This window comes from Phalaenopsis equestris, unplaced genomic scaffold (genome assembly GCF_001263595.1).
Source record: "Phalaenopsis equestris unplaced genomic scaffold, ASM126359v1 Scaffold001336, whole genome shotgun sequence".
In the NCBI taxonomy this organism is placed as follows: domain Eukaryota; kingdom Viridiplantae; phylum Streptophyta; class Magnoliopsida; order Asparagales; family Orchidaceae; genus Phalaenopsis; species Phalaenopsis equestris.
Genome location: NW_018165775.1, coordinates 4,426 through 15,059, shown reverse-complemented (window position 1 = coordinate 15,059; position 10,634 = coordinate 4,426). Strand labels below are relative to the sequence as shown.

Here is a 10,634-nt window from a genome sequence, read left to right as displayed (position 1 = left end):
TTCTTTTTTGTCTTGTTTGTGGCCGCGCCGTTGAGTAATTCTTCAAGTTTAGTTCCTTAAGTTCATGATTTCGAGCGACGAAAGGATATCTCTCACATCAGTGTTTTAATAAGGATTTCATGAAGCAGAGAAGGGTCAAAGGGGGATTTGTTATACTCTTTAGAATTGGGCCTAAAGAACTCACACTTGTCCGGATCGTCTGCCCACTGCGGGCACCTGTGTAGCTGCCACCCGTAGCTGCGTTTAACCTCGATCACTATCGGCTGGCCTGCGTGGCGTGAGTAACAAGTCCACAGCGACATAGCACTCCTCCGGAGTTCTCCGAAAATATGGAGCACATCTTCCTACAATAATTGAAGAGAGATCACTCAGTCATAAAATTAGATGAAATATAATAAATGTGGAAATTGAAAATAAGAAACAAAAATGAATAAAGAAATAAAAATCTGATTAAAAAAACTAACAAGCGTGACGACTCAAAGAACTCACCACACGGACCAACGAATCTGTCAATACAATACGATAGTTGATTATCTAAAGAAATAAATTCTTGGTTGCCTTTAACCCACATACCAGCCTCCCATATGTCACATGTGCATATTACCAAAAAAAGGCCATCTAGAGTAGCCTAAAACCCCGTTGCTCCGAAAAGATTAGAGACATTTGGGTGCCTTCTTTGTGCATATACACATAAAAAAGCCATCCAGAAACGCCTCATAAATTGGTGCACCGAGAAAAAGATAGTTACTTGGTTGCCTTCGTTAGGATTTCATATTTAACTTTAACTAACATCTAACAATAGACTATCCAGAAGAACTCATAAGGTTCAAAGTCTCATCATGTATCTAACATGCCCACAAAAAAAAAAAAAAAAAAAAAAAAAAAACTCAAACATAAAATAAAGAAAAAGTAATCACATGAAAGTTTCAAATCCAAAAATATCCGTGCTTAAATTAACAAGACATGTCCTTGCAAGATTAAAGATTGGGCCAATCAACAACCGCATATAATATCTGTGATACACTCCATCAAAACAACAATCTTTGTTGCATCTTCACCATCATTGGTGTCAAATTCATGCGGCTCCATTACAACCTTTGGTATAGACTGCCCAATCTGGAATTCGAATGCTTCAGGCGGGATATGCATCTTGTCTTCGTCAGACATATTGAAGTTTGTATCTAACCAAGAGAGATGTCGTCTAATGAAATTGTGGAGCTTCATAATGACCACCACAATATGTACCTGTTTAAGAAATGGGTACATCGACATATCGCGTAGGATGACTTATTTCTTCTTCCAAACCCCATATGTTATTTCAATCACCCCGCGCAAGGAATAGTGACATTTTTTGAACATTTCTTTTCTATCACGGGCGACGTCACTTGATCTCTTGAAATCAAGAATGTGGTATTTAGTGTCTGGAAATGACTTTAGATACCCTCTCTGTAAGGGATATCCAACATCTGCCAAATAATATTTGTCTGTTATAAAAGACACTATTAGTGACTATTGATAAAAAAAAATAAAATGTTAAAAAATTAACGAACCTGGAGGCGGGTGAGGCGTTGCATAGGCAAAAAAACGACTGCATGTGCACTCTTTTCCTATTCTGCCATCACAAATGTGAAACATGTGTTAAAGTCACAGACGCCGCGCAAGGAAAAGTGACGTTTGTTGAACATTTCTTTTCTATCACGGGTGACGTCACTTGATCTCGTGAAATCAAGAATGTGGTATTTAGTGTCTGGAAATGACTTTAGTACCCTCTCTGTAAGGGATATCCAACATCTGCCAAATAATATTTATCTGTTATAAAAGATGCTATTAGTGACTATTGATAAAAAAAAACTAATAGGTTAAAAAAATTAAATCAACTTGGAGGCGGGTGAGGGAACCGCTGCCTTCTATTCCTTGTTGCATAGGCAAAAAAACGACTGCATGTGCACTCTCTTCCTATTCTGCTATCACAAATGTGAAACATGTGTTGAAATCACAAACGATAATCTTATTTTGGATAGCTGAACCATACTGACCAATATACGCCATCTTTTCATGGCTGCGTAGTCGGACATTCATGTGCGTATCGTCAATTGCGTCAATTTAGTTCTGTTTGGATTTGTTAGAGATGTCAATCCCAACACTAATTACATTTTGAAGTAATCATAATGCGCTAATGAAACTTATCTTGAAAAATGGCATGTAATGCGGGACATTAGTAATTTTTTCTAGAGTTATATCGAATGATGGATTCTTTGGCTTAATTATGTGTGACGCTAAGTTAAGCTAAGTAGTTTTTCAGATCTTCGAAGAAGTATTGGTTTATTATTTCTGAGGAATACTGGAATCGCTCTATAACTCATCTAGTTCATTCATTCTGAGGTAGTTAGTACAATATTATTGCCAACACATCCCTTGTAGTCATTTTGGAGGAACCTTCGTGGCCATGGTTGCTACACAGCTCGTGTGAAGAATATCCAAAAAAAATGATACACTCATGCGAAATATATTGTTGAAACTTATTGGATGTTTAGCGAGCATCTTGCCCACCCATTTATTCCCAATAAAGGACGACGTCATGCTTGGTGTTCAAACTGTGATGGAGTGGTAGTATTCTAACTGCAATATAACAATCGTCGTCTCCATAGTCATTCTTTGACGGAGTTCTCGCTGTTGATCCATCCTGAAGAAATGATTTGTTAGGGTAGCATCTTATGAATAAACTGCTTCTTAAAAAAAAGCGTACAAATGTAATATCTCTTAACTGAAATGACTAATACACAGACTCATTTCTCAATTGAGAGACGTAAATTCGACACACAGCTCGGGCCGTAGCCTCATGAATATCTGCCTACCGGTCGGCTCCCCGAGCAGTTTAACACATTTTAAATAAAAAGTCGGATCAACCACAATTTCTAGAAGTGCATCTAAAGCTACCAAAAATTCTTCGACAGTGGTGTCAACTGTAGCGGCAGGTGGCAGAGCTACAAATACCTCTATCAATTTATCTTATGCGCTTTTCATGAAAACATCTTTTTCTTTCCTCTTCTCCAGTCTGGGCCTCTTTGATTGGTATGTGGACTCGAACTCTTTCGGGTTTATGCTAGACTCTTCGCCAGAATACGTAAACTGCTCGAGTGGCAAGTCATCTGGGATGCCTGCATATCCCTGCTCACTTGGGTTGAACGCATGTTGACGTGTCGCGATAACCCCCTTAAACATACTTATAATTTATCTTCGAAGTCTGGGTCAATTTCGCACACCTTAAAATTTTTTTGCTGTTGGCACCGCGTGCAACGTTGCGGGGAGGGGGGTGGGAGGGGGGCAGATGGGCATATTAGTTAAAACAAAACAAAAATGATAATGAGCAAAAATACATGTTAGTCAACCATTATTACCTCTAATTTCTCAGTCCATCATTCCTCTGAAGAATTAATGGTACGCTTAATGGGATCCTAACCCAACTCAGTGGATCATCGTTTCAGCTCATTCCATAACTTTCACTCCTTCAATTGATTTCATATGTTCTTCAATTTTAGCCTATCACACTCACTTCCAGTCAATTATTTGAATCTCTTTGAAATATTTTGCTAACCTTCCTTGTTAATGTATGTGCTCGTTTCAGCTCATTCCATAACTTCCACTCCTTCAATTGATTTCACATGTTCTTCAATTTTAGCCTATCACACCCACTTCCAGTTAATTATTTGAATCTTTTCGAAATATTTTGCTAACCTTCCTTGTTAATGTATGTGGTAGCTCTATTTTCAACCTCAATCTTCTTAATGCAAAGATCACAAAAAAGGTTTATGGCTTATCTCACATTGTTGACGAACCTCTTTTTTTCATCTTAGCTATGTGGGAACTAATTGAAGAATTGACAGGTAAATAAACTTGATATATAACAAACTTAACATGTTAAACCATTATAGAATGAGAACGAAAAAATTCAAATTAAATATCATTACAGAATGACAAATAAATAAACAAAAATGCAAAATAAAATAGCTTGGAGAAAACCCACACATTCACATGAAATAAAGAACATAAAAGAGATAACCCCAATATCCACTTTCCAAGAGATTGAAAGCTTCTCAAATTCACTATTCTGTAAGAGCATAAATTTAATTTTTCGAAGCATCCCATGGCTTACATATCTTACCCCAATTCTATATGTAAAAAGCACAAATAATATGTAAAGTTCAGTAATAGTGCTTCTAGACAAGTGCACAAATAATAGACCTCTCACAGCCAACACACACAAGCACAACTCACATCCACCGCCAAACCACACACTCAAGGCCACCAGAACACACACCCCAAGCCACCATAGCCAGCATAAACACCTCTCACAACCACCGCACACAAGCACAACTCACATCCATAAACACCAAAGCCACAACAGCCACTACAAGCACCTCTCACAACCACCACACACAAACTCAACTCACTTCCATCACCAACCTACACACCAAGGCCACTAGAACACACTCAAGCCACCACAACCACTATAAACACCTCTCACAGCCACTACACACAAGCACAACTCACATCCACCACCAACCCACAGACCCCAGGCCACCAGACACCAGAACACCCCCCGGAGCCATCACAACGACCATAAACAACTCTTACAGCCACCACTCACAAGCACAGCTCACTTCCACCACCAACCCACACAGAATAAATGCTCCAATGCTCCACAACAGGTACGCCTCACGGTACTCCCTCTACAGACAAACAACTCTCTATAACAATGCTCTAGAACAAAACAAATTCTCTGTAAACCCTAAACAAATCAAAAACCTAATTTCGCAGGAAGAAAGCCAAAATCACATTGAGAAAGCGAAATTTCCACAAGAATAAATACCGCACACTGTAGAAGGGAGGAAGAGAAAGGCGAGAGCGACAGGAGATTAACGAGAAAGAGACCGAGAGCGGACGAGAGCGATCGACGGAGGCGAGAGCGAGGGAAATCCTCTGTAAGATGCGCGTCAAGGGCAGTGGGGTAAAATGCGAGAACTCAACGCTCGCTGCGGGGTCGATCCCGTGGAACCATTTATTAAACAATCGAAACCCGCATTTAGAGAAAAGTCGTGTGAACGTGTTAACCAAACGGGATGACGGCGTTTTGAAAATGCCGCCCGTATTTTTAATCCGCCCCAAACGGGCAGTAAGAGAAAAGGGTTGGAGCAAAGTCCTGTAAGTTTTATTGATGTAGAGAGAAGATCCGAGTGGGTATTTATGTACATTTATGGTCTTTATGGTGAAAATTTCTTGGTGATGTGTCTCTTTGGTTATTTTTCATTTTCGGGTTTTTCCACGTAAATTTTGGTGTGTTTTTTTCTTAGATTGTTTTTATGGTGCTTTTGTTCAAATATTTGTTATGGATTTCTCAAATTTGTTGTGTTCCTATATCCCGGTATGATTTTGATTTATAATTGATTAAAGCCCTAAGTATATATAGTGTTCCATCCCAACATTAACACATCTTGCCACTGCATTAAAAAATGTATTTCACCTTTTAAAAGTTTAAATAGTGATATTTTTTATGTAATATAATAGATTTAAGTGGTATAGATGTAAAAAAGTAAATCTTAGGTGTTAGATATGTAATTACGTAAGAAGCGGGTGGTACTTATGCAATTGACCCTTTTTTTATTACTATCTCCACTCATGTGTGAAAAATGATGGATCGAGGATGTTCGGGTTAGTCAAATGCAATATATTCCTTTCTTAGCCTAATTCATGTTAGTTCAAATTATAGGGCCACTAGTATAGCCCACTTAGGCTAGTGATTCTGAGTTATGTTCAAGTCCTAGTACATTCAAGTTTATCTGTTAGTTTAATGAAAAGAATTTATATTTGTACTAATATGAGACAACAAATATTGATAAATTTGATTTAGCCTTCATTTATATATAATATAAAATAAGCCTTCAGTACTTTAATCATCATCACTATTTTTTTCCTCGTCATTATAGTCGTTAGACTTTGATTAGACTTTGAAAAGAGATTTCAACGGGCAAAAAGTCATTAAATTAATTAAGCTGTATTATGAAATAATTTTGAAGAGCCAATGGTACAAATAGTCAACTAAGTATGACAATAAAGTATAAACCCAGTCTATGATTGAGTGGCTCAAGGTGGCTTCCATACCTAATTTTTTTTTATGATTTAAGTATAAAATAAAATTTCTAATTAAATTCAAATTTTAAAAATAATTATGTTCATATATAAAAATGATCATGTGACTTGAGCTTAGCTTAAGTATTAGGAAAATTTACTTAAATGCCCCGTAATTATTATGTAGTTACATATCTAGCACATAAAATTTGATATTTGCATTATAACATTTTGGTGTTATAAAACTATGCATGAAAATTTATATCACTTTTAAAAAATTAGGAATTGTGGTATTTTTTTGGGATGTTAAGGTTTTGAGTAGGACCATCAAAAAAAGTTTGTCATTCATGTATAGCTTGTGTCCGGCTCACTAAGGAGTTTGTGTTCAATTTTGTTTGTTAAGCAAAAGAGCCAAACACAAACAAAATTTTTTAGCTCGATTTATTAATAAACCGACAAACAAGCTTTTGTTCGATCGTGCTTGGCTCGTATTGGCTCAAATTATCTAAATAATAAATAAATAATATTTAAATGTTAAAAAAATGTTATCTTTAATATGATATAAATTTGTATAAATATAAAAAAATTTAGGTGATGGATATGTAAATAATGAATTAGGTGGTATGTATGTAAATGCACCTACAATTTTCAGAAATAACATTTCTCCTTTGTATTGTAGGTTTTAGATGCGTAAATATGTAAAAAATTGGTTAGTATGTATTTAAATGCCCAGATTTTTGGTAATCCCGCAATTTGGCCTCCCAACTCGTGGTCCTGCATGAACTGTACAAACACATAAGAATTGAATGTTATTTATGTAAATGACCCGTAGAAATTTAATATTTTTTTGCTGCCCCACTGGCATGTTAACATGCCCTCCGAAATTCAGTTGTTGTGCATGAAAAATAGGCTTGTCAGTTTTATCGAGCCAAACACGAGCCTATTTTGAACGTTGTGAGCCTAACATGAATAGACTATTCACGAGCTCTTTCTAACGCGAGTAGAATACAAATAATAAAAAATTCGAACGAGTCAAACATGAACATGCCTTGGGCTTGCTCAAGTTCGGCCCTTTTACACCCCTCGTTTTGAGTGAAAATTTAGATATTATATATGTAAATACATAAGAATTTTGTGGCATGTTTATAAATTTCCCTAAATATTATCATTCAAGTCATTCAAAATCCATATCTCATTAGGTTTTTAAACTTGAATTCAATTCGGTGGATTAATTTTGATTTTGAATTTTTGTTATATATATATATATATATATAAATTTCTTATCTAGGGTGCAGTTGCAGCGCTTCACATGGTCCACTGTTTTCACCTCACTGGATTCCCCAAAGGTTTGATAAGTTGTATAACAGGAAAGGGATCAGAGATAGGTGATTTCCTGACAATGCACCCTGGGAGCAATTGTATAAGGTAATCTTAGTGCACTTAGAACACTTCGGATTTTGCAAGTACTGATGAGATTTGTTCTTAATTGGGTATATTAATGATTGGTTTTGCTTGCTAATCTGTGGATTAATGGCAGCTTCACTGGTGGTGATACTGGAATTGCCATTTCTAAGAAAGCTGGCATGATCCCTCTCCAGATGGAACTTGGAGGCAAAGATGCATGCATCATCCTCGAAGATGCTGATTTAGATTTGGCTGCTTCCAATGTCGTGAAAGGAGGCTTTTCATACAGGTGATACCCCTTTCGCAATACAGTAAAGTTAAAATAGATCAGACTAGTCTATGGTTTTACAGTACTATTGGTTCAGATTAATAATTATTGTGTCTATTGCTCAGCTACATCTCTTCAAGGGAAATAATTATTCACAATTTCTAACCATAAAGACATAGTTACTAGGAGAGTAAAAGCATCAACGCATATTATGTCATATATAAAAAGAGCTTCAAAAAGTAGAAGTTGGTAAAGAAGGAAGAGAATATTTGTGTAGAATGTTTAGAGTATGATAAAGCATGTATGATGAAAACAAATAATTTGTAATAAGTCGCACATTTTGTTAACATAATATTCATAGAAGTGGTTGATAAAAAAACAAAGTGCATTTACATGTATTTACACAATTCAAATGGATTTACATGTCTCACGCCTAAACTTTCATATCTTATTTAACTTAAGTATTAGTTACAACCAAACATCCCCTTAGTATTAATGAATACATTTGTTTAATTGTTTCTTCACTAACTGTTATATTCATGTCTGTATTGTGTGTCCTGTATGTTTGTATGTATGTATGTCTGTATGTGTGTATGTATGTATGTATGTATGTGTGTATGTGTGTCTCTGTATGTACGTATGTATGTGTATGTATGTATATGTGTGTGTGTGTATGTATGTATGTATGTATGTATGATTGTGTGTATGTGTGTATGTATGTGTGTATGTATTTATGTTTGTATGTGTGATTGTGTGTGTGTGTGTATGTGTGTGTGTGTGTATTTGTGTGTGTGTATGTTTGTACTTATGTGTACGTATGTGTATATGTGTGTGTGTGTCTGTATGTACGTATGTGTATATGTGTGTATGTGTGTATGTGTGTATGTACGTATGTGTGTAAATCGATAAGTATTATGGAGTATTTACCAGTCTTTACGAGTTTTATTTTAATATGGCAATAGAATTTTGCATAATTATTCTAGCAGTTACTTTGTAATATGTAAATATATAAGAATTGTGTACATTTTCTTTCTTATAAATGTTATGAATCAGTTCAAAGGCACTCTTGCAGTCTCTTTGATTTTCATCATTGAAGTTATAACCTATTCTAACAAAGCAGGATTCGTTTATTTATTTATTTATTTTTCATGTGCTTCTCATTAAACCCTCCTTCCCCAACTAAAAATTAAAAAAAAGCAAAATTTAAAAACAAGGAATGGGAGGATAAGCAGTTAATTTGCCATTTGGATCACTTCTTAAGACGTCCATTGCTCATACTAGTAAATTGATAAGTATCATGAAATATTTACCAGCCTTTATGAGTTTTTTTTTTAATATGACAATAAAATTTTGCATAATTATTCTAGCGGGTAATTTGTAATTTCTTCAGTGTTTTTTCCCTTGATTTCTAGGTCTCTAAGACTTGATGCCCTGTGTCTTCTGCTGTCTATGGCTAACGTTGGTGCCTATTCAGATGTACTTGTTTTTGACATGGTTGGTGGTTTACTTACTGGTGCTGTGGCAGAACGTCTTGGAGGTAGCATTGTTACTTATGAAATTATTTTAAATTCTATAGAAGAGTGTTCATGGTGTTGTGTTAATAGCAACAATGCCATTTTACATCACTACCCTTGAACTTGATAGCTTTTGAGCTCCTTTAGAACTAATAAAAATTATTTAAATTTTAAATTGCCATCTCTCTGTTTCAATATCTTAGTAGAGCCGCTAAACCAGAAATCATTTAACATGTAATCGTTATATTTATCCTGTAATAGTTCAATTGAACTATAAATATCTAAACTATACTTAAAAGTGATATGTCTGTCGGCTATTATATTTAAGTTATAAGAAATTGTTGAACTTCTTTTCTTTTCAATAATAATAATGAATATTGCTTTCTTGCCAGAGCTATGAATATTAAATGGATCATAATTTAATTTTACATCGTAGCATTTCTAAAGGATAATTCATTAGGGTAAGCTAAAATCACAACAAAGGTGTAATTTAAGGGATTTTTTATTTCCTATGATAGTAAGCAATTTCAATGCAACCATCATGATATTTAGAATTATACTTGATATGAGGAATATTCATAGGTTTTTTTATATTGGATCGATAACTTGGAAGATTTTTTTTTAAATGCAATATATTTTTTTCCAAAAGAGTCAAGTTTGCTAAATTAAAATTAATGAATTTTGCTCGTAAATTTTGGCAAATTGCTGTTGTTAAAATAAAATCTTTTTGGGCAAATGTGAAACATTATTAAAAATAGAGTGCTATTCATTGATTTAGAGATGAATTGCCCGATTATTTTAGGTTAATTGAATGATATAACCATAATGTGTTTAAAATATTCATGGGTTTGTAGGAAAACATTATTTATCTAGAGATGATTGTGTTATTTATGCATATTTCATTGAATGTCTTAAATAAGAAATTAATTATAAATTAAGTCACAATCTTCTAAAGGCACTACATGAGGCTTTCAATAGAGTTTTTGGGTTTGAGCAGTATTATAATTATTCTCATGTTGGGATTACTAGTCTTTTGATTGATATTCAGAAGGAATATTCATGAAATCTTGCATAAAACGGTAGTAAATACACACCGGCTCTAGAGTTTGTTAGATTCAAATTTAATCATACTAAAAAAAATTAATAGTTATAAATATTCTTTAAATGTTGAATTTGGTGTAAAAAAATTACAGTTATAATATGATACTTTATTTAATGTTTATAAATCTGAATCTGAATTAGATTTACACTAGAGCTTGCTCGTGAATATGAACCTAAAGCTGAGCCATAATTAAATTCTGTATCTAAAAATTACTAAGAAC

The 10,634-nt window shown here is 34.6% G+C and overlaps 1 protein-coding gene across 2 annotated transcripts in view; it reads left to right on the top strand.

The window, feature by feature from the left end:
- LOC110034044 (tRNA (adenine(58)-N(1))-methyltransferase non-catalytic subunit trm6) overlaps positions 1 to 9,335 on the top strand; it is a gene marked incomplete at its 3' end in the record, with an annotated part of 30,089 nt that extends 20,754 nt beyond the window's left edge. For both annotated transcript variants that reach the window (XM_020738280.1, XM_020738281.1), the window contains 1 exon segment: positions 9,211 to 9,335. In XM_020738280.1, coding sequence (XP_020593939.1) covers positions 9,211 to 9,335 — 125 coding nt within the window.
- Between the last annotated feature and the right edge of the window lie 1,299 nt (positions 9,336 to 10,634).